Source organism: Hemiscyllium ocellatum, chromosome 7 (assembly GCF_020745735.1).
Source record: "Hemiscyllium ocellatum isolate sHemOce1 chromosome 7, sHemOce1.pat.X.cur, whole genome shotgun sequence".
Lineage (NCBI taxonomy): Eukaryota > Metazoa > Chordata > Chondrichthyes > Orectolobiformes > Hemiscylliidae > Hemiscyllium > Hemiscyllium ocellatum.
In genome coordinates this window covers 21832786-21858173 of record NC_083407.1, presented here as the reverse complement: position 1 = coordinate 21858173, position 25388 = coordinate 21832786, and the positions used below count along the sequence as shown (strand labels likewise).

The window sequence follows — 25388 nt, the reverse complement described above, 5'->3', positions numbered from 1 at the left end:
CTACTGTGCAGAACCAAACTGCTTCAGTTACTACGTATGTATATAATTCTCTTTAACGAATAAAGTATATTGTTGAAATTTTAAAAAGTCTATTCCGTTGCCTAGAAATGTGGTGGAGATAGGTTCACTTGAGGTCTTCAATGACTACTCAGGTAGAAAGATTGTTTAAGGTTACCAATGTCTGATCAGACTATTGGGTTGCTCTCTCATTAGAGAGGGATGTCAGGTGGTGGTTTAAGGTCATTGAGGGTTCCCATGCCTCAGGCAAGGGAAGAGGTTGGGAAGGAAAACCCTTCATCATAACCTCAGCCAACAGAGGAACTGAACCCATCTTATTGGCATCACTCTGTGTTGCAAACAAACTGTCCAGTCAACTGAGCTAAAACAACTTCAAAACACAAAGGATATGGGGAAAAAGCAGGAGATTGCATTAGATAATGATGCTCGTTTGAAGAGCTGGTGCTGCCATATTGAGTCTAATAGTCTATTTTGGAGCCATACCAGTTCTGTGATTCTGTGAATACAGTTGACTGTTTAAACAGACCAATTGAGCTCGGAAAGTTAAATTAGCCTGTTACAATTGCAATCTGTTTATTGTAATATGTACCAGAAATATACATTGCGTTGTGATATTTATTGAGGTCTGCACTCCCCAGTACAACCCCAATTTGTGAGAATAATTGAAACAGGGTACCAATGAGTAATTGTGTTTTGTGGTAGAGTGATAATGCCTCTACCTCTGGGCCAGAAGCCCCAGGTTGAAGTCTTGCTTGCCCTGGAGGTGTGTTATAATATAACTAGATTGCTTACTTTTTTTGAAAATAAACAACTGCTGGACAGGACAGATTAGGGACTTGCAGGGGTCTGAGAGATATCCGGTATTGCCAAGAACTCGCTGGCAAAAGAACTGATAATTTGGAGAAAACACACCATCAGAGGGTGTATCAGAGATCAACTCCACCCTGGGCCTGGAAGAAATAACTACTGACACAGATCCATCCATGTAGCCTTGCTTCTTTTTTTTATTGTAGCCAAACTGTACAGAAATGTCAAATAGTCCAGCTGTTAGCTTGTAAATGGAGATGAATCTGAACCAGTTTGAAATGACCACACAGTTAACAATAAAGGTATGATGTAGCCAGAATGGGACAGGTTGGTACTATGGATATACGAATGTGCTAGCTTGTGATTAAATTGCACGGGTTATTGAGACATTGAAATAACATGAAGCTGACAAAATATTCATCTTCCTTGCTAATCAGCCACACTTAACACTAAACTTCTCAACGGCCTTGCCGTCCAATGACATTTACAGAATACTAAATACTTGACCTCTTTGGTTCCGTTATTTAATCCATTGATATTATAATACATTTCGATTACCCCTCCCCCCAGAATTCTTCTTCTTTCTATAAAAATAATATTTTCACTTTTTTTTAAAAATGGCAGTTTTTTTTAAAAACTAATCAACGCAACTTCTCAGTGCAAATAGAAAACGCGAACAGAACTATTATAAAACAATCATTCGCCGTATACCGGAAGCGAAAGATTTAGCTTCAAGTAATTGGAAAAATTTTAAATCCGACAAATTCACCTGTTTACTGCCAATCGCTTCCATTGCATAGCTCCCAACCGGCACTTATTAAGAAACGAACGGAGTTGGGTAATTCATGACAAGTGCACTGTTTTAAGTACCTTTTTTTATCGTCAAGACGTTCAGAACAAGTGCTTAATGTGCGTTCGGTACTTTGTAAGTGCTATGCAGCTCCAGCGTCTTAACGCAAGATATGATCAATAATGCACATTGCATCCATTCATTGTGGAGTGATCTTGGACCGTGCTATCGCTGAAGGACCTCTTTTTAATACAATCGCCCATTTGGCCCACTGTGAATTCATTCGTCATCTGAAAACAGTTGGTAAAAGAAAGAAGGCTAGAAGGGGATGGAAGATACGATTAAAACACACTGCAGGAAAAGAGAAAACACAAACTCGGGAAGGGCGGGGGAAGGGGGCTAAACGTGTTGCATTCCACAGATGATGGATAATTGTATTAAAATGAGTCGATTCGTTATTTGGAAGTTGGTTGAAACGTTTGAAATCTTCGCCAAGTCGTCATTCAAACCGCCCCTATCCATGTCCGAGACACAGCCAGGTTGACTGAACAGAAAACAGAGACCCCAGTGTTCTGAGCTGACTGCATTGTTGACCAGAAGTTACTTTCTGTGGGGCGGCCAAGAGGGGTAGTTTGTTCACTGGCGAGTAACGGTCAGTTTCTCAAAAGTTTCTCAGCGGTTGGATCGACATGCTTTTCTCTTTTATTTTCCACTTCTGTGCGTCCACGGTTCAAACAGAAGTGCGTGTGTAAACTCTACAGAGGGAGAGAAAGCAAAACAAAAACACAAGGCTGGCTCCTTCAGGTCCGACCATTTCCACACCAGCTCACAACAGCCTAAAACAAAAGTCTTGGCGGCATAAATAATTGTGTTTCAACTCCTGGTCGAAGTTGCAAAGTAACAATCCTTTCCCCACACACTAAAAAAAAACCTTTTTTAAAAAAGGTGACTCTGGTACCATTTAAATACATTGCTGATGTGCTTTTTTAAAAAAAAATGTTTTACAGTGCTTCAAAAGGATTTGAGTGCTTCCACCGAGTTTTGTCTTTAATGCACTTGGAGAGAAGCGACATCACTGCGCGTTGAACTGTGTCCAACCTTTGCTCCCGAGATGGTTCCAAGTCAGACGTTGGCTGTCGCTGAGCCTGCTCCAAATGGACCAAATCTGACCCTCGAAAAGTCAACGATTGGAGGAAGGAGAGAAGGGAGGGGTTGGAGAAATACAAGCGTGGAGGATAACCACTCGAGAGGGGGGAGGAAAAAAGTGTTTGTCGACCAAAACAAAAGAAAATAAAATGGTTTGGAGGGGGTTGACTGCTGAAACGCCCTCACGCACAACCGCACTCCTCCACGATCATGTTGGCCACGTCCCTCTTCACGATGTTGTACTCATCGTCAAAGTAGAGCATGGACATGGTGCTGAGTTTGGTGGGGATGCAGCAGGAGTTCATGGAGCCGGGGCTCATGCCCCTCATGCGGTACTGGTTGACCACGGCGGTGTGGAACGACGACGCCGAGCCCGGGGCGCCCGCCATGTAGGCCGGGCAGCTCCCCTCGCAGTAGTTGCCATAGTAACCGGCGGGCGCGATGATCCAGTCGCTCCAGCCGATCAGCCGGAAGTCGATGTAGAACTGCTGGCGGCAGCACAGGCTCGTGCGGCCGTCGCACTCCAGGCCCCGCTTCCGGATCCGGTGCTTGGCGTCCGGAGCGCGCGCCCGCACCACCAGGAACGGCCGGTGCGCCTCGTCCGCGCGCTCCACCAGCACCGGCGACGCGGCCGCCGCCCCGCAGGCCGAGCACTCGACCTCCAGCTCGTGGCGCCTCAGGCCCCGCTCCCACTGCGCCCTCACCGCCTCGGACACCGGGAAGGTGTGCCAGCTGCTCCGCTTCAGCTCCAGCCGCTTCTCCACCGACGACCAGCGGGTCGACGCCCCGGCGCCCGAGCCCCGCAGGGACACCTTCACCGTCACTTGGCGCCGGCCTCCCTTGGAGGAGGAGGAGGGCGACGGCAGCAGCTTCAGGTACAGCCACAAGCTGGCCTGCTGCACCAGCAAGTTTTGGTTACCCTCGTTGGAAAGCAGAAAGTACAGGCGCGCTTTGGAGGATTCCGGTTCGTCTGCATGGACAGAGAGAATAAGTAACAGTTACTAGGCCTGGAGTCAGAAATACATTTACCATCATCCTCTGTGTCTTAAGTTTACACTGATGTTAACTCAGATTTAACACTGGGAGGAGGTCACACTAACTCAGGTTTAACACCACGAGGGGGGCCACACTAACTCTGGTTTAACAGACAGGGGGTGTACACTAACTGGTTTAATGGAGACGGTGTGCACATTAACTCAGATTTAACTCGGAGAAGGGGTGCATACTAACTCAGGTTTAATGCAGAGGGGGTGCACACTAACTCAGATCTAACCCGCAGAAAGGGGCAGACTAACTCGGGTCGGCTTTAACATGGATGGGGGTCTCACTAACTCGGGTCTAACGCAGAGGGGGCACACGCCTACTCTGGTTGAACAGAGAAGGGGCACACTTATTCAGGTTTAACACGGGCGAAAGCTAACTTAGGTTTATTAACACAGAGGAAAAAATGAGGTCTGCAGATGCTGGAGATCACAGCTGCAAATGTGTTGCTGGTCAAAGCACAGCAGGCCAGGCAGCATCTCAGGAATAGAGAATTCGACGTTTCGAGAAGGGCTTATGCTCGAAACGTCGAATTCTCTATTCCTGAGATGCTGCCTGGCCTGCTGTGCTTTGACCAGCAACACATTTGCAGCTTTAACACAGAGGAAGGCACACTAACTCAGCTTTAACATGGAGAGAAAAGCACTCATGTTTAACATGGGGGGGAGCACACTAACTCAGGTCTAACGCAGAGGTGGGCGCACTATCTCAGGTTTAACTCGGGCGGGGATGTAGTGATTGTCACAGGGTCAGCAAGATGGACCTTACAGGCCTCTGAGGATTACCAGACCTGAAACGTTAACTTTGATTTCTCTTCACAGATGATGCCAGACCTACTGAGCTTTTCCAGCAACTTCTGTTTTTTGGTTCTCATTGAATATTAATTCCCTAATTGGGGCTGTTAATCTGGTCCATCTGGGAACCCTGGCTGACAGATATATAAAAGTGAGTGAGAGGGAGCATGTGGCATCCACCACTTTTGACACCTTTAAGAAGAGATGCAAACCACGGGAGGATGGCATGCTTTATTTTTTGCCCCCCACCGTCCCAATTCTATTTTGATTTAATCACTACCCTACCCTTCATGTTTTTCAAATAAGCATTGCTGGTTCCCTGGAGACAACTGTTTTTCCTGGTGGTGGAAATATTGAATAAAATTATTTGCATGATGCTGTCTTCATGGAGTCCCTGCAATTAGCGCACGTAACATGGGAGCTGTGGGGAAAAGTAAGCAACACTACTGTGCAGCAACAAGATACCAAGACAAAAAGAAAACAGGATTCAGAATCTCCTCACTTCAGGGGACTGACTCAACGCTGGATAATAAACAGGATGGTCAGAAGACTTGTTCACTCTCGACAGTTAGCTCAGGAAGCTAGATCAGTGTGAACTACTTTTCACGTGAATATAAAAGGTGACTTGGTGACAGGATACTGGCGTCTGTGAAGTTATTTCAGTGGTGATGAGAGGAAAAAAATACATCCTGAACTAAACTGCCTCTCTCATTTTGAGGATCTTGTATCTGCTTTGGAGTTCCTGATGCAGTACCCACCCTCCATCCATGCGCGCGCGCACACACACACACCCTGGAAGATCAGATTTAAGCTGGTGTGGGTTCTTCTCTCCATTAGCAACTGGAGCTATCCCTGTAGTTACATGAGAGGTGGTCTGAAAATCAAATAAGAACCAGGACAATTTGGTATCAAGTGAGCTGCAAGTTGTTTAAGCCTGCCATTAAAGTTTGGACCAGACCACAGATAATATGAAATTACCCCGAAATGTTGAATGCTATTTGACTTTTGAATTCTCTGCTGGTAAATGATGGCCCGTGATCCGACTAACACTTCTGGGAGTATGTGTGTTGCAAAAGTGTGTTGCAGCATTTCTCTCATTGTCCTCCTGTTTGACTAATGAAATCAATGCATGTCTAACCACCTTGAGTGGGCATCCACAATGACTAATATCTTGAATCTGTGGAGCAACCAGCATAGTAAATGTATAGCTGATCCCACGGTTTACTTGGCAGTTTGAGAACCAGGGGAGTTTGTGTTGGGATTTTTGACAATGTCAAGATGACTGGCAGAGGCATGTGACTTTGGTTTAAACCTTGGTATGTGGATTTAATGATATGACCATGCAGAATTCCTACTACCTGAATCAACTGGACTTCAAACACGCACTACAAAAGGCCTTATCATTAAAAATTTAGCAAGAAGAAAATATGAGTTAGAGGGTATGTCGATGGAAGTGGACACCCTCACCAAGCCAACTAAGCTTGGGGATTACTACTTAAGCTAAAGCAAGTGCATAGTCTCACATGACATCCTGAACAGACAGACTCTAGATCAGTCCACGACAAAACTCCAAAATGAAGCCAAAGCCTTGGCCGAATGGTTAACATTTTCAGTGTCCAGCCAGCAAGCCATTGTACTTGCTGCTGGTATGCAGACTCCAAGTAGGAAAAGAATCCCACTAGGCCTGAGTTGAGCAAGCAAACTCATAGGCCAATAATCAGGACAGCCCACCTACATTTGATTTGGGTCAGTTAAATTGCTCAGTAACACCCAAATCAGAACCAATCAAAATAAACGTCTGGTTAAATAGTCACTTGATTTTAATGTAGGTTGATACCAACAAGCTAAATCAGTCAGTGCAGAATCAATCTTCAACAAATTAGCTTTGGACTCCCAACCCTTAGGTTTGTGTAAGACCTCAGCTAAACTGAGTACCTATACCAGGAAAGCCCTACTGATTAAGGGTACAACTTCAGCTCCTGCCTCATAAGAAGCAGCACTGATTCATTTACCACTGATTGTAGTAAAAGGCTCAAGCTCAAGCCTGATGGGATGAAATTGGTTAAGAAAGATTCACCTTAACTGGCTCAACATCCTATGATTAGAAACTGGGTGCCTGAGTAAAGTACTGATTAAATAACAGGAGGTTTTTCAAGAAACTCTGGGAACTTTCAAAGGAGCCAAGGCCACTTTACATGTTGACCAGGAAGCAATTCTGCAAGGCTGCTCAGTACCATTTGCCTATTGTGCAAAAGCAGAGGCAGAAATCAGGAGGCTGGAAAACGAACGAATCATCAAACCAGCCCAGTTTGAGGAATGGGCAGTACCTGCTGTACCAATTGTGAAGTCTGATGGATCAGTTCGCATTTGTGGGGATTTCAAATGAACAGTAAACCACTTCTCGCAACTGGAAAAATACCCAATTCCTTGCATAGAGAACTTATACACAAAGCTGGCGAGGGTGGGGGAGTGGAGAGCTGTCCTTTATGAAGCTGGACATGCACTTGCTGAGAATTCCCAGAAGTATGCTTCAATTAATACCCATAAGGCTTTGTAACAATATATGAGACTGCCTTTTGGGACATCATGAGCCTGTGATTTTTCAGTAAACAATGGAGAACATTTTATAAGATCAACCCCAGGTCATCATTTATCTGGTTGATATGCAAATAACAGGGAAGACCAATAAAGAGCACTTAGAGAACTTGGACATAGTCCTTAGATATTTCCTGAAGGCAGATCTATGCCTTAGAAGGGAAAAGTGTGTGTTCCAGGCATCCCAGTGACCTACTTGGGCTACAGATTCGACAAGACCAGTTTACACTTATTGGAAGATAAAGTGAGGGTGATCAAAGTGTTCTGGCTCTCATGTCTGAACTGGAGCTTAGGATTTTCTTTGGATTGGTGAATTATTGCAGAAAGTTCATAAGTAACCTGGCCTTTATCCTGGAACCCTTCCGTCTGCTATTGAAAAAGGGTTAGCCTTGGAAATTGTCTCAAAGTCAAGGCATAGCCTTTAGGGCAGTAATGAAACATCTTTCATCATCTAAGGTGTTGAAACACTATGATCCCGTGCAAGATCTGGTGCTGACATGCAATTTCTCCCTGTAAGGTATCGGAATAGTGTTGGCTCACAGATGCCCAATGGGCAGGAATGACCAATAGCTTATGCTTCCTGGCCTTTGGCTGATGCACAGCGCAAATACATCCAGATAGAGAAGGAAGGTTTGGCGGTAATCTTTGGTGTGGAAAAGTTCCACCAATACCTATAAAGATGTAAATTTGTAATAGTAACAGACCACAAACCCCTGCTAGGGCTGCTCAGAGAGGACAAGATCATGCAACCCATAGTTTCAGGTCAAGTTCAACAGTGGACTCTCATTCTAAGTGCTTACAATTGCAAGTTGGAACATTGTCCAGGAGGCTAAGTAGCAAATGAGGATGCCTTGAGCTGCCTCCTGCTAGCAGATACACCACCATTGATGCCGACACTGGGAGAGTCCATACTGCTTTTAAACTTTCTGAACACCCTTCCTGTCAATGCTGACAATATGAAACTGTGGACATAAAAAGATCTGGTCCTGGCAAAATTAAAACAGCTGGTGATGATGGGGGAAACAAAAGGGCCATCACAACCAGAACTGAAACATTTTTGGACCTGGAGAGACCAGATCACCATGGAGGACGATGTTTTATTACAGGGAGCAAGAGTGATTGTCCCAAACAAAGATCGCCATCAAATGCTGACTTAACTCCACTAGACTCTTAGAATAGTGCTGGAAAAGCACAACAGATTAGGCAGCATCCGAGGAGCAGGAAAATCAACATTTCAGGCAAAAGTCCATCATCAGGAGGCTCCTGCCCGAAACGGCGATTTTCCTGCACCTCAGATACTGCCAGACCTGCTGTGCTTTTCCAGCACCACTCTAATCTCGACTCTGATCTCCAGCATCTGCAGTCCACACTTTTGCCTACTTAACTCCACCTAGAGTCATCCATGGGTTTCCAAAATGAAGATGGTGATAAGTTATCTCTGGGGACCAGGATTGGACATAGCCATGTTTGTGGGGCAGTGTGCAGAGTGCCAACAATGACAAAAATTACCTCCAGCAGCTCCCCCCCATTTATAGAAATGATTGGGTACATCCTGGACTTGGTTAAACATCAACTGTGCCAGCCCTTTTATGCACTCAACATTCTTCGTCATTGTGGATACCCAGTCAAAATGGTTGGGCATGCATTGAGTTCATTCATTGAATAGGGGATGACAACAGAAAAGCTGCAAGCATCTTTTGTGATACATGGGCTCCCAGAAGTATTATAGAGTCATGGAGATGTACAGCATGGGAACAGTCCATTTCATTCATGCTCACCTGATATTCTAAATAAATTACCCCAATTCGCTAGCATTTGGCCCATATCCCTCTAAACCCTTTCTATCCATGTACCCATTCCAATGCTTTTTTAACTGTTTTAATTGTACCAGCCTCCAGCACCTCCACTTCCTCTGAAAGCTCATTCCATCCAAGCACCACACTCTGTGTGAAAATGTTTCCACTTAGATCCCTTTTAAATCCTTCCCCTCTTGCCTTAAATCTATGCCCTCTAGTTTTGGACTCCCCTACCGTGGGGAAAAGACCTTGGCTATTTGCTATTCATCCTATCCATGACCCTCATGAATTTATAAACCTCATATAAGTCACTGCTCAGTGTCTGACACTCCAGAGAAAACAGCCTCAGCCTATTCAGCCACCTTCCAATAGCTCAAACCCTCCAACCCTGGCATTATCCTTGGAAATCTTTTCTAAGCATTTCAAATCTCACAACATCATTCCTATAACAGGGAGACCTGAAATGAATGCAGTATTCCAAAAGTGGCCTAACGAATGTCCTGTACAGCTGCAACATGACCTCCCAATTCCTACATTCAATGCACTGACTAACAAAGACACGGATACCAAACATCTTCTTCACTACCCTGTCCACCTGTGATTCCACTTTCAAGGATGAACCTGCATCACAAGGTCTTTTTTTCAGCAACACACCCCACACCCTTACCATTAAGTGTATAAATCCTTCCCTGATTTGCCTTACCAAAATGCAGCAGCCTGCAGACAAGGGGTCATTGTTTACCAGCAGGGAATTCAAATATTTCTTAAAGTTGAATTAGCATTCAGAATAAGGACAGCTCCAACCAACAGTCATACAATGGTCTGGTGGAGAGCACAGTCCAAACTTTGAAGGTAAGCTTAAAGAAACAGCCTGCAGCTACACTACACAACAACTGTTCCGGTTCCGATTTGATTTTTGGACCACCCCTCATGCAGCTCGAGGGATCGCTCCAGCAGAGTTGCTAATGGGGAGAAGACTCCAGGTTAAATCTGACCTCCCCAGACCTGGGTAGGTGAAGGGCATTGAAATGGCATCAGGAATGCTGGGCACAAGACTCCTCTACACAAGAGAGACAGTTTATCTCAGGAAACAGAAATTTAGTGCCAAAACCACAAAAATGACCCTGCATAACTAAGAGGCATGGTTGACTTGCGATCAGGTCCTATGATATACAAAATTCAGGTAGGTAAGGTGGGACTGAACAAGCACGAGGACCACATGAAAGCTGCAAATTCTCAACCAGGGCACAAGCAAATCTTACTCAGTCCCACAGAACAGCTAGAAGGCTGTCAAAATCCATGGCTGCTTACCCCCTGTCTTGCATCAAAGAAAGCTTGGAGACTGAGATAAACACATCAGATGTTAGAGCCTCAAAACGTTTTCCACCTGAAGAAGAGGATGAATTTTTTGCAAGATGCTTCAGGCACAAGAGGGAGGCTACAATTTGGCCAAGTCAAAAGAGCTGAACCTGATACAAAAATGCCCCAGGAGATGCAGCAGCGCTTAGAGTGGGAGAAGTGGAGTGATTGTAATGAGGTCAACCAGGTGGACCTTACAGAATATGAGTTTTCTGATTGGGGAAGCTAAACTGATGCAAACAGGGAGCTCTGGCTGACAGATATAACAGGAGTGTTGGACATCCTATTCACTCTGAGAGCTGGCTGTGAGGAAGTCAAACCTGTGTCAACTACTATTCACGTGGAAATAAAGGGTGATTTGGTGATGGGGTATACCAACCTCTGCAGAGTTATTCTAGAGGGGATGCACTAACTCAGGTTTAACACAGGGGAGGTGGCACACTGATTCAGGTTTAACATAGTGAGGGGGCCCACTAACTCAGGTTTTACAGGGAGTAGGGACATATTAACTCAGGTTTAACACAGCGAGGGGGGCACACTAACACAGGTTTAACACGGGGGGGTACACTAACTCAGGTCTGACATGGGGGCACACACTAACTCAGGTCGAACATGGGAGGGTGCACACTAACTCAGGATTAACAAGGACACTGGGGTACACTAACTCAGGTTTAACACAGAGAGGGGGCACATTAACTCAGATTTAACATGGACAGGGGGGCACACTAACTCAGGATTAACACAGAGAAGGGGCCACATTAACTCAAGATTAACACAGGCAGAGGGATACACTAACTCAGGTCCAACACAGAAAGGGAGGTACACTAACTCAGGTCTAACACAGAGAGGGGTGTATACTAACTCAGATTTAACACGGAGAGGGGGTACACTAACTCAGATTTAACACAGAGAGGGGGGTACACTAACTCAGGTTTAATACAGAGAGGAGGCACATTAACTCAGGATTAACACAGAGAAGGGGCCACACTAACTTTAGGGTAGCATGGTGGCACAGTGCTGCTGCCTCACAACGCCAGAGACCCGGGTTCAATTCCCGCCTCATGCGACTCTCTGTGAGGAATTTGCACATTCTCCCCGTGTCTGCGTGGGTTTCCTCTGGTTGCTCCGGTTTCCTCCCACAATCCAAAAAAAATGTGCAGGTTAGGTGAATTGGCCATGCTAAATTGCCCGTGGTGTTCGGTGAAGGGGTAAATGTAGGGTAATGGGACTGGGTGGGTTGCGCTTCAGCGGGTTGGTGTGGACTTGTTGGGCCGAACGACCTGTTTCCACAGTGTAAGTATGTAATCTAACTCAGGTTTAACGCAGAAAGGGTCACGCTAACTCAGGCGTAACACGGAGAGGGGGCCACACTAACTCAAGTTTAACACTGAGAGGAGCACACTAACTGAGGATTAAAAAGGGGGGACACAATAACTCACAATTAACACGGAGTGGGAGGCACACTAATGGAGGATTAACACAGATAGGGGTGCACACTAACTCAGGTGTAACATGGGGTGCACACTAATTGAGGATTAACACGGGCTCACTAACTTAGCTTTAACATGGAGGGGCACATTAATTCAGGATTAACACCAGGGGGCACACTAACACAGGTTTAACATGGCGGGGGGTGCACACTAATTCGGGATTAACACTGGGGGACACACTAACTCAGGATTAACGGGTGTGGGGGCTTTCGGAATATGTCTCTCTGTAACTTCACACCAATAAGCCTTGGGAACTTTGTTAACAAGCACCTCTCATTAAAACAGAAAACACCTCTTCCAAATAAACAGATGAAAGAAATGGCTCAAAAGCCTCCCCATCAGCTTCACACATTGGTGCTGCAGGCTGGAAGTCACACTGTGTCACATTCAGAGATATCCACACATGCCATCAGGGATGGGCTGATATTGAAAAATGTCAAAAAGTGTGGTGCTGGAAGCACAACACGTCAGGCAGCATCTGAGGAACAGGAAAATCGATGTTTTAGGCATAAGTCCTTCATCAGGAATGTTGGGGGGTGGGGGGGGGGGCTGAGAGATAAATAGGAGGATAGGGGTGTGGGTGAGGTAGCTGGGAAGGTGTGGGTGATGGTGGCAGGTCTGAGGGGATGGTGGACTGGATAAGTGGGAAGGAGGATGGACAGGTAACTTAGGTCAAGAGGGCTGTGCAGAATTGGAGGGTTGGATCTGTGATGAGGTGGGGGCAGGAGAGATGAGGAAACTGGGAAAGTTGATGTTGATGCTGTATGTTTGGAGGGTCCCAAGGTGGAAGATGAGACACTCTACTCCCAGGCGTCAGGTGGCTTGGATTTGACAGTGGAGGAGGCCCAGGACTTGCATATCCTTGGCAGAGTGGGAAGGGGAGTTGAGGTGGTGCATCCATTGCTCTCAAAGTGGCCTCCTTTGCATTGGGGAGACAGGACACCAACTCAAACATGTCAGAGACCATCTCTGGGACACACACACCTAACAACCCCATCACCCTCTGGCTGATCACTCCCTCTCCCACTCCGCCAAGGACATTCAAGTCCTGGGCCTCCTCCTCTACCAAATCTAAGCCATCCAATGCCTGTAGGAAGAATGCCTCATCTTCCACCTTGGGACCCTCCAATCACAGGTCATCAACATAGACGTCACCAGTTTCCTCATCTCCCCTCCCCCACCTTATCCCAGTTCCAACTCTCCAACTCAGCACCGCCCTCTTGAACTGTCCTACCCGTCCATCTTCTTCCCCTCCCTCCCCTCCGAACTATCACCATCACCCCCTCACCTGCATCTACCTATCACCTTCCCAGCTACCTCACCCCCAAGCACCTATTCATCTCTCAGCCCCCTCCCCCCCACCCCAACCTCTACACATTCTTAACTGATGGGCCTATGCCCTAAACGTCGATTCTCCTGTCCCTCCGATAATGTCTAACCTGCTGTGTTTTTCCAGCGCCACACTTTTCGACTCTGATCGCCAGCATCTGTCGTCCTCACTTGAAAAGACCACACTCTATCTCTCTATTTCTGGGAATCACGATGGCCAGAGAAGGCTTGTTCAGGTTAATCCAGGGAAATTCGCGACCTTCACTCCGGTACAGAGTCAATGGTCATGTCAATGGCAAAGCCCTGGCGGGATATTTGTTTTACGCGCGTTTAGACTGAAACATGAGAATAAAAAAAGAACTTTCCTTTTCTACGCTTGGTCTTCGGGGCACACTTTGATATGCGTTCTCGCGCATCATTATCACGATCTGCCAGAAATACTGCAGGATTCAGTACATTTCAATGTGACTGGCTCATTCAAGCACAGCTTTACAGTTTACTCCCTATAATACTGGAGGAGAAAGTGAGGACTGCAGATGCTGGAGATCAGAGCTGAAAATGTGTTGCTGGAAAAGCGCAGCAGGTCAGGCAGCATCCAAGGAGCAGGAGAATCGATGTTTTGGGCATAAGCCCTTCTTCAGGAATCCTGATTCCTGAAGAAGGGCTTATGCCCGAAACGTCGATTCTCCTGTTCCTTGAATGCTGCCTGACCTGCTGCGCTTTTCCAGCAACACATTTTCACCCCTATAATACTGGCACACTTACACATTGGCAAAAGCGTTCAGTCGCCATGTGCAAGTGAATCCAGCTGGATGCGACAGATTGGATGATCAAAACCTTTCATTTCTACAAGCTGACCCTGCCCAGATCATCAATCCCCAAATGCACTTTTGTGCACAGACTCGGTTGAAGTTAGAATTGAATGTCTGGATTATAACTTGTTGAGGAGATTGTATCGAGATTCTTGCCTGGGGTGAATGAAGCATTTTTGCTATCAATACGTTTCCGAGCAGAAAAGACAGTCGGCTGATGTAAAGATGGTATGGTTTAGGCCGACAGGTTTCAAATACTTCGTATTGTCACGGCAGGAGAAGCAACTGGGACTCTGCCACACACAGCAGCCGCACAGAGGCTGCTGTAAAAAGTGGTAGCGCGTTATTCCAAGGCCCTGAAAACCACATTCGCGCCGCTATTGTGGAGTTGACTGCAGACTGGGATGCAACATTTTCTTTTCAAAGACCTGCCGGCTGTCGGGAGCTCTCTGGGAGGGAGGTCCTTCACCTAACTTGCAAGGAAAGTAATCAGGAAAGTGTGCGCACGATACAAACTATGAAACGCTGGCACTCTCTGATCCTTACTTTCCTCATGAAGCTGCCAAACCAATGGGTCTTATTCGAAAAGGAAAGTTATAGCCACGCTGTAACCCGGCAGGAAAACACCATTTTAGGTTTAATCCCGAGAACTTGCTTCCTTTGAAAGGAGACCGCCTCCCATACGTATCAGGAATCGTGCGTTTATTATGGTTATCTTTAACACTATACTGTATCAAATATCGCCTCCGAATAGATCTAACGATTTCATTGAATCCCTACAGTGTGGAAGCAGGCCATTCGCCCCATCGAGTCCACACCAACCTTCTGAAGAGCATCCCAACCAATCCCTGGGACCCTACATTTCCCATAGCCAATACGGCCAATCCATCTAACCTGCGCGTCTTCGGACTCTGGGAGGAAACCAGATCACCGACGGGAACCCCACGCAGACACACGGGGAGAATGTGCAAACACTACACAGTCGCCCGAAGTTGGGATCGAACCCGGGTCCCCGGCGCTTCATGGTAGCAGTGCTAACCATTGAGCCACCATACTCAGATTTCCCTTACACTACAGTACATCCTGAATAACTGCTATCCCTTTACCGATTTGTTACACATCTCCCTTAACCAATCGCATAAACAAAATCAGGAATCCTTCTTTATCCAGAAGTTCCCTGGTTTGGTTTTCTGTTAGATCACACTTTGAACACCTCAGTTGAACTGTCCAATCAGTTCACGCTTTGTTTATTGCTGGTGTGTGTACACACCATCAAACTGCTGCGAGAGAGTACCTGCTTTTGCCAGGTACTTTTTGTGATCAAACGTGACATCAAACTACTTTTCTCGGGTATTGGGTATAAATTGGAACTGCTCTCTCTCTCACACACACACACACACACAGACACTGCTGAATAACACTGGTCGCCACATAACTGAGCCCAATATAATTCTCTCCCACGTCCCTTTTGACCGGAACCCTTTCCAAGCTGTCTTTTTTCCCCGCAATTCTGCTTTTTAGGTTTGATTCTGCACATGTTACAGTCATACAACAACTACAGTGTTCACCTTTAGCGGTGGCTGTAGTGCCTGGTAAACTGCTCTCACATCGGAGGTGAGACTTACGGAATGCAATCTAAACACCCCTTCCACCTCTAAGGCTGTCATATGCTTTGGGACTAGGTTTCAGTTCTAGTGGTGTCTGAGCTGCGTTACAGTTAACTTTGTATACTGGCGAAAGGGAGATTCTAACTCGTGTATTATCCTAGCCGTTCTAATCGAAAGCTCTGGTCGGGAGCTGTTCCCAATATTCAGTCAAACGCGAAATTTGGGGAAGTCTTTTAAACCCAGGCATTAGGTACTGAGTGGACTGGAGTAAAGTCACTGACAGTATTACTAAAGGGAGGGGAGGGGGGTTCTTTCCAATTTATTCCAATGATTTTACTCTCATTGTTGGGACTTTGGTATCCGTGAAAGTTTACCGACCTCTCTCAGCGAAACTGATGATCTCCGAGGTCTGCTCCTGCAGTTCCTTCCTGTTGTAGCTGGTCGCATGGCCATCCAGGTGTGGGATCTCCAGCCTGCCGTCTTCCCTCATCTTGCCGGAGTGCAACTTCCTCAGGGCGGTCACCATCGCCGCTTTGGGCACCGGGTGAGTGATGTTGGGCCTCTCCCGCATCTGCAGGCGGCTCAGGATGTGCTTCTTGACGGCTTCCAGGAGCAGGGCGTCGGTCTGGCCGGGCTCGTCCGGCCGGGCCAGCCCGCAGGTCGCGCAGGAGCTGGCGCCGGTGATCGGGAGGGAGCCCTCGGCGGCCGGGGCTGGCGTGCCGCCGCCACACACCACGATCGCCAGCAGCCACGCTCCGCTCAGGCAAAAGACGCTCATCTTTTCAGGGCCAACGAGATCTCTCCCCCAGCCCCCCCCCCTCCCCTCCCTCCCCCCCCCCCACCCCCCCTCACAGAGGGAAAAAAAATCCCCTATCAAATGTGACTTAGAAGTGGCTGAATATTCGTTCTGGGGTCGCCACTGTATTGCGGTAGCGCCTCGGTTAGCATTATATCAGCAGACAGGAACCTGCTTTCGACTGGGAAGGTGTTCAGATAGCATCAAGCTCCTTGCGATAAATAACGTTTCGTTTTCTCCCCCACCCCCCCCCCCTCCCCCCCTTCACCCCAGAAACAAAACTGAAGGGCCACTGGGATACCAAAAAAAAATTAGCATCCACACTGAAAAGCTCTAACTCTTTTATTTCACTTTTGAACGCCGTTTCGAGCTTGCTCGAAGTTAATCTGCACGCTGTAACATTCCATCTCTGCCAGTCCCAACTTTAAGCCATTCTAGCGGCCCAGTATAGAGAGATTTATAAGAGAGATGCCAAGTATCCAGTTGGAAGCGCAAGGGGGAGGGTGGGGTGGACAAAAAGAGTGGGCAAGAGAGGATTTTGTTTGTAAAAAAAAATAGCTATGGTTGGCCAGGACAGGAGTTCCCCTTGTCTTTAAAGTAGTACTCCAGCATGGGTCACTTTGCGTTATGATCCTGGGCCTCCACCGGCGTTAAGGCAGTTCAAGTGACCGTGGCGCTGACTGCATTTCCCTAAGTTCAGCAGCAGGAACACTCCCCGCTCCCAGGCGGCGCTGCCAGCGATAACGACATTCCAGTCACTAGCAGCAAACTTTTATACAAACGGCAGCACCACGTGGGCAGTTCCACCTATGAACTGACTCGCTCCAGAGACAAGCGAGGGATCAACCGAACACTCCTGGGCACAGTTACTCCCTTGGGAAGAGTATTTCCAATCGGGTTCCCCTCCGCACCCCCCCCCCCCCCATAACGCCCGAAACCAAACCAAAAACAAAAGGGGATTCGGGTTTCCAAAACATCAATTAAGCAAAAATAGCCCCAACAACTCACAGCAATCTGAAATAAAATAAAGAACTGCAGAGGCTGGAAATCTAAAAGAAAATGCGCTGGAGAAATTCAGCATGTCCAATGATCTTTCAAATTAACCCAAAAAGTTAACTCTGTCCCTCTCTTCACAGGCTTAGGGTCATTGGGATATACAGCATGGAAACAGACCCTTCGGTCCAATCTCGTCCGTGCCGACCACATATCCAATATAAATCTAGTCCCATTTGCCAGCATTTGGCTCATATCCCTCTAAACCCTTTCCGTACCCGTCCAGATGCCTTTTTTTTGCTGAATTTCTCTAGCAATTTCTGTTTAGGTGAGCTCCAACCTTGACGGACGAGGGGAGCGAACGGTGTGCGAGATTTCACGAGAGATTGGTTTTATTTTGTGTGGTGTTTGTCTCCTTTCGACGTTTGGGGATGTTATTCAAACGCTCACGCTCCAAAACAAAATAAAGGATTTGGGTTACCTAATTTGGAGGACGACGCCAGGTTTCCTAACTCTTTCTATTCCAGAATGTGTCTTGCAAAACTTAGAAGCTTCAGTTGAAACTTACTTGTGGGGTTGTGTGTGTAAAAACTACTCGGGAACCTCGGCAGTCCCTGGGACCTTGCCTTAGTTTCCCCTAGTCAGATGTTTTAAATTGTAGTATTTTGCTCAGAAATAGAGCTAATGTCTCGGTCGATATCGAATAAACAGTTTCTGATTGAAAATCGATAGCGTTTTGGTTGTGGTTTGTATTTGAGTAACGCTGAGTGCAGTGCAGTGCAGTTTAGAATCACCACGCACTATTACATGGGATGACATGCCCTTTGATTCCAGCCACGATCTCCCATAAAGTCAATTCTGGTCAATGCAAACATGTCCCCTTGCCCTGCAGCGGTCTAGAGAGGCGACAGCAAAGGGAAATCAAATCAGAGCTACTTAACCCTGGCACTTTTCAGAAAAAGACAATGTACACGTGGGTCAACGTTGAGGTTTTTACAAGCAGGACGCGATCGGTACTACTTCCTCACACAGGTGACCTGGTGGTGATCGCCTTGGGCAGCTCTGAACGTAAATGTCGAGGGGTTTTAGCTCCTCCTGCCTCGGTTCATGAAGACTGACAAACTGAATGATTCTTCAGGCTGTAAGTAAAAAATGAGGTCACACCCCTAGCCCGCGCTCAATGAGTCCCAGCATCTGCAGTACCCACTTTCGCTTGCTCAATGAGTGTCAATAACGGACTGATTGCCGTCGATAGTGACCATGGTGTACCTAGGTCCTGATGGCATTGGCTCGCGTTTACAGCTCTCTCTCTCTTTCATCGCGGGAATTGGCTGTCTATCATTTCTGTAGCAATTCTCGTTCCTCCACCTTTCGCTTTCAAGAAAACCTTTCCAATTTCCTCGAAGTACGGGGGGGGGGACGTAAATCAAACAGGATGAGGGGACATTGCGAAATATGGAGACTGGTTGCTGGGGGTCGGTGCTGATAACTGCACGGCGGAATAAGGAATTCTGGTCAAAGCCTTATCAAGTAAATAGAGCGCCACCCACCTTCACACGCGTGTGAGCAGCAAAGGTCCTGTCCTCGCCGCGCACTGACGCTGGTCAATATAACATGCAATCCTGTTACTGTGGAAGCCAGGGTCGCCACTTGCTGGATAAATCCGGGAGAGGGGTTACTGGTTGGTTTTATTGGATTGCGTGTCCTTATTGCGACCATGTAATACAGGTTCGGTCAGTGGGAGGTGGGATAAATGTGTGAATCCTCTTACTCTTTAAGCAGCTTCCTCAAATTAAAACAGAAATTGCGAGAGCATCTGTGGAGAGAATTTCATTTCAGCCTCCTTAAATTGTCGCCTGCAGAATGAATAGTCACCCGGTCAGTGCGGGTTAATGAGGGAGAATGCTGTACTTGCCGGGTTTAATGAGGGAACAACAAAGCTTTTAAAATCGAGACGTTTTTATTCACTCGTGGGACTTGGGTGTTGCTGGCTGGCCAGTATTTATTGTCTGTCCGGAGTTGCTTTTGAGAAGGAGATAGTGAGCTGGTTGACCCACAACAGCCTTAAGGCAGGGAATTCCGGGATTCTGAACCAGGGACACTGTGGGAATAGCAATACATTTCCAGGTTAGGATGGTGATTGACTTCGAGAGGAACTTACAGGTCATGGTGATCCCATGAGTCTGCTTACCCTTGTAATCATGTTTGGAAGTTGCTGTTTTTGGTAAATTTCTGTAGTGCATCTTGGAGATGGTACACACTGCTGCGACTGAGCATCAGTGGTGGAGGGTTGGATGCTTGTGAATGTGGTGCCTATCAAGTGGACAGCTTCATCCTGGTTAGATTCAAACTTCCTGAGAGTTGTTGGAGCTGCACATCCAGGCAAGTGGGGAGTATTCCATCACATTCCTGACTTGTGCCTTGTGGATGGTGGACAGGCTTTGGCGAGTCAGGAGGTGAGTTACTCACTGCAGTATTCCTTGCCTCTGACCTGCTTTTGTAGGCACTGCGTTTATGGCAAGTCCAGTTAAATTTCTGGTCAATGGTAATCCCCAGGATGTTGATCATGGGGGATTCAGTGATGGTATCACCATTGAATGTCAAGGGACAGTGGTTAAATTGTCTCTTATTGGTGATGGTTATTGCCTGGTATTTGTGCAGTGTGAATGTTACTTGCCACTTGTCAGGATGAGAGTGATGCTGGAAAAGCACAGCAGGTCAGGCAGCATCTGAGGAGCAGGAAAATCGACATTTTGGGCAAAAGCCCTTCATCAGGAATCATTCCTGATGAAGGAAGCCCTTCATCAGGAATCATTCCTGATGAAGGGCTTTTGCCCAAATCAACAATTTTCCTGCTCCTTGGATGCTGCCTGACCTGCTGTGCTTTTCCAGCACCACTCTAATCTAGACTCTAATCTCCAGCATCTGCAGTGCCCACTTCTCCCTTGCCACTTGTCAGTAAAGCCTGGATATTATCCAGATCTTATTGCTTTTGAACATGAACTGCTTCAGTATCTGAGGAGTTGTGAATGGTGCTGAACATTGTGCAATCATTGTTGTACATCCCTATTTCAGATTTTATGTTGGAGGAAAGGTCATTGATGAAACAGTTGATGGTGGTTGGGTCTAGGACACTACCCTGAAGAACTCCTGCTGAGATGTCCAAAAGCTGAGATGTTTGACCTCCAACAACCATGACCATCTGCCTATGTGTCAGGTATGAGTATAACCAGTGAAAGTTTTGCCCCTGATACCCATTGATTCCAGTTTTTCTAGGGCTCCTTGAAGCCACACTTGGCCAAATGCAGCCTTGATGTTGAAGGCTGTCACTCTCACTTTACTAGTGGAATTCAGCTCTTTTGTCCAGGAGAAAATGAGGACTGTAGATGCTGGAAAGTCAGAGTCGAGACATGTGGCACTGGAAAAGCACAGCAGCTCAAGGTAGCATCTAAGGACAAGAAAGTCGACACTTTGGGCATGCTGCTGCTCGGATGCTGCCTGAGCTGCTGTGTGTTTCCAGTGCCACACCTTTTGACTGTGTCCACGTTTGAACCAAGGCTGTAATGAGGTCAGGAGCTGAGTGGCCCTGGTGGAATCTAAACCAGGCATCAGTGAACAGGTTATTGCTGAGCAAGCTCTGCTTGTTAACAATGCTGATGACACATTTCATTGCTTTAGAGATGATGGCGTGGTATTTAGCTGAGTTGGATTTTTCCTTTTTGTGTACAGGACATACCTGGGCAATTTTCAACACTGCTGGTTGGATGCCAGCATTGTAACTGGACTGGAAGAGCTTGGCTAGGGGAGCAGCAAGTTTTGGAGCACAAACCTTCAGTACTATTTTGGAATGTTCTTATGGCCCCTAGTCAGTGCAGTATCCAGTGCCTCCATCCATTTCTTGATATCACGCGAAGTGAATTGAATTGGCTGGTATGTGTGACACTGGGAATCATTGGAGGAGGCTGAGATAGATTGTCCACTTGGCATTGGTGCCTAAAGGTAAGCAAAGCTTGGGTACTATGGAGAATCTACAAGTGTTGTAGAATCTACAATCTACAACATGGTACAATATTTAAATAGTAGGAGAAATTCACTTTTTTTCTGTGCAATTCAAAGGTGGCAAGATATTAATTTACATTTGCTCATACATATAAGCCAAAGCAGTGTACATTGTTGCAGATTCAACATCTTATTGATTGAGGTAATCCTCTTCCAAGTATTCTGAATCTTGATGGATATGCCCCATTATATTCAACTTGGCTAATCACTGCAGGAGTTCCTTGGGGTAGTATCCTTGGCCCAGCCATCTTCCACCATTTAATCAATTATCTTCTTAGCATTGTAAGATCAGAGGCGGGGATATTCATTGATGACTGCACTATGTTCAGCACCATTCATGACCCTTCAGGTACCCTTCAAATAGTTATTAGACCTGTATAACATCCAAGATTGACATGTAGCAGAAAGTGCCAGGCAATAACCATTCCCACCAAAAGAGAATCCTACCATCCCTCTTGGATAATCAATTGTCACAGAGAAAGAAAAGACTTCTAGGTTGCTAATGCAATTTAAGTAAGGAAACTGTCTTTACCTGGTCTGGTCTATATGTGACTCTAGACTCACCAGTTTCCTCATTTTCCCTCCCCCAACATTATTCCAGACCCACGCCCCAAAGTGGCACCACTCTCCTGACCTGCCCATCATGTTTCCATCTATCCACTCCACCATCCTCTCCGAACTATTACCTTTTCCCTCAGCTTCATCTACCTATCGTATTCTCAGCTACCTTCCCCGCAACCCCAAACCACCCTCCCATTTATCTCTCAGCTCCTCCAGCCCACAAACCTCATTCTGATGAAGGGCTTATGCCCGAAATGTCGATTCTCCTGCTCCTTGGATGCTGCCTGACCAGCTATGCTTTTCAAGCACCACACTCTCAACTTCAGACTCACAGCAATGTTGTTAAGAAGTGCAGTAAAGACAAGACAAGCGAGGGAACTATAGATCGGTGAGCCTAACCTCAGTGGTGGGCAAGTTGTTGGAGGGAATCCTGAGGGACAGGATGTACGTGTATTCGGAAAGGCAAGGACTGATTCGGGATAGTCAACATGGTTTTGGGCATGGGAAGTCATGTCTCACAAACTTGATTGAGATTTTTGAAGAAGTAACAAAGAAGATTGATGAGGGTAGAGCAGTAGATGTGATCTATATGGACTTCAGTAAGGCATTCAACAAGGTTCCCCATGAGAGACTGATTAGCAAGGTTAGATCTCATGGAATACAGGGAGAACTAGCCATTTGGATACACAACTGGCTCAAAGGTAGAAGACAGGGTGTTGGTGGAGGCCTGTGACCAGTGGAGTGCCACAAGGATTGATGCTGGGCCCTTTACTTTTTGTCATTTACAAAAATGATTTGGATGCAAGCATAAGAGGTACAATTAGTAAGTTTGCAGATGACACCAAAATTGGAGGTATAGTGGGCAGCGAAGAGGGTTACCTCAGATTAGAACAGGATCTGGACCAGATGGGCCAATGGGCTGAGAAGTGGCAGATGGAGTTTAATTGCGATAAATGCGAGGTGCTGCATTTTGAGAAAGCAACTCTTAGCAGGACTTATATACTTAATGGTAAGGTCCTATGGAGTGTTGCTGAGCAAAGAGACCTTGGAGTGCAGGTTCATAGCTCCTTGAAAGTGGAGTCGCAGTTAGATAAGATAGTGAAGAAGGCATTTGGTATGCTTTCCTTTATTGGTCAGAGTATTGAGTACGGGAGTTGGGAGGTCATGTTGTGTCTGTACAGGACATTGGTTAGGCCATTGTTGGAATATTGCGTGCAATTCTGGTCTCCTTCCTATCGGAAATATGTTTTGAAACTTCAGAAAAGATTAAGAAGGATGTTGCCAGGTTTGGAGGATCTGAGCTACAGGGAGAAGCAGAACAGGCTGGGGCTGGAGTGTCGGAGGCTGAGGGGAGACCTTGTAGAGGTTTACAAAATTATGAGGGCATGGATAGGATAAATAGACAAAGTCTTTTCCCTGGCGTTGGGCAGATCAGAACTAGAGGGCATAGGTTTAAGGTGAGAGGGGAAAGATATAAAAGAGACCAAAGGGGCAACTTTTTCACGCAGAGGGTGGTACGTGTATGGAATGAGCTGCCAGAGGATGTGGTAGAGGCTGGTACAATTGCAACATTTAAGAGGCATTTAGATGGGTATATGAATAGGAAGGGTTTGGAGGGATATGGGCCGGGTGCTGGCAGGTGGGACTAGATTAGGTTGGGATATCTAGTCGACATGGAAGGGTCTGTTTCCATGCTGTACATCTCTATGACGATGACTCAAATGCACTCTGGGCAATTAGGGATGTGCAATAAATGTTGGCCTGCCCAGCAATACTGACATCATATGAATGATTTTTTAAAAGAAATACCATCACTAAATCCTGCCCTATCATCTTCCTAGGAGTTAACTGTTGACCAGAAACTGAATTGGACTAGCCATTTAAATAATCATAAATATCTCATCTTCAACCACCCCGAAGTGTATCCACTATCAGACACAAGTCAGGAATGCAGTGGAGTACTCGCCATTTGCCTGGATAGGTGCAGCTCCAACAACACTCAAGAATCTTGGCACCAGACAAATCAGCTCACTTGATTGGCAACCTATCTGCTACATTCAACATTCACTCCTTCCATCACTAATGCACAGTGGTAGCATGCTGTACTATCTACATAATGCACTGCAGCAAATCATCATAGCTCCATTTATAATTTCTTCTGTACTGATGACTTCTATCACCTAACTGAACAACAGCAGCAGATTCATGACAGTACACCATCTACATGTTCCCCTCCAAGTCACACACCATCCTGACTTGGAGCTATACTACAATCCTTTCATTGTTGCTGGGTAAAACAAAAACTCTGGAACTCCCTTGCTAACAGCACTGTGGATGTACCTACACCATAAGTACTGCTGCAGTTTAAGAAGACAGTTTACCATCACCTTCTCTGGGGCAATTCAAGATGGAAAATAAATGCTAGCCTCACCAGAAAAGTTCATATTCTCTTGAACAAATTTTATAAAAAAGTTTTTAAGATTAGATTACTTACAGTGTGGAAACAGGCCCTTCGGCCCAACAAGTCCACACCGACCCGCCGAAGCGCAACCCACCCATTCTCCTACATTTACCCCTTACCTAACACTACGGGCAATTTAGCATGGCCAATTCACCTAACTTGCACATCTTTGGACTGTGGGAGGAAACCGGAGCACCCGGAGGAAACCCACGCAGACACGGGGAGAACGTGCAAACTCCACACAGTCAGTCACCTGAGTCGGGAAGTTCTGCTGCTATATTCTTCATAAAGTGATTCCCTTCTGCTACTAAGCTAAAGGTAATGCATAAAACTAAGGACATTGACATTTCTGAGCAGACTCCAGGAATTAAATATGACTCTCCAAATCATTACAATAAATACCCCAACAGAAAATGCACATTGGCATCAAAATGAACAGTGTTTTAAAACTTTCTTGTTTGTTTTTAATGGTTTACTAATTATGAAAATACTGATGATGGGTATAATGGCTGTTTGACTAATAGTTCGGAATTATCCAATTCGTTAATGATTTGTTTTCTATTTAAGTGCAATAGATACAATGTGAGTTTCAATGTGCTAACCAACCGATGGCATGGAGGCTGATTATGGGCAATGATGAAACTTCATGGAATACATCCAACCAGAGTTGGTAACATTACATAAGCCGGATAAATACCGTGAACTGTCTTCTTGATTTATGGAACTTACTGCATATTTCACTTCCCCACAGTCTGTTCTCTATTTCATTTGTGTTGAATGACACACCGCTGCCAAATAATATCCAGAGTATGCTTATTATTGTGAAGTGTATTGTTGTGCTTTAACATGTAAATAAATACAAAGCACTACAGTTCAACTCAATAGACTCTCCCTTCATAGTATTTAATTCAAGCTCGTGACACACTCATGAATG

The 25388-nt window shown here is 46.1% G+C and overlaps 1 protein-coding gene across 1 annotated transcript; it reads right to left on the bottom strand.

Moving 5' to 3' along the window:
• Positions 1–1011: 1011 nt before the first annotated feature.
• Positions 1012–16381, bottom strand: LOC132817028 (inhibin beta B chain-like). Its single transcript, XM_060827036.1, has 2 exons — positions 15963–16381; positions 1012–3731 (listed from the first exon to the last, which is right to left on the bottom strand). The coding sequence occupies exons 1-2, from the start codon at positions 16360–16362 to the stop codon at positions 2944–2946; spliced, it is 1188 nt and encodes a 395-aa protein (XP_060683019.1). The 5' UTR covers positions 16363–16381; the 3' UTR covers positions 1012–2943.
• Between the last annotated feature and the right edge of the window lie 9007 nt (positions 16382–25388).

Coding starts and splice junctions, on each gene's coding strand:
- LOC132817028 (XM_060827036.1), bottom strand. CDS start 16,362: ATGAGCGTCTTTTGCCTGAGCGGAGCGTGGCTGCTGGCGATCGTGGTG. Junction 3,732..15,962: donor CATCAGTTTCGCTGAGAGAG/GTCGGTAAACTT, acceptor CTGTCCATGCAG/ACGAACCGGAATCCTCCAAA.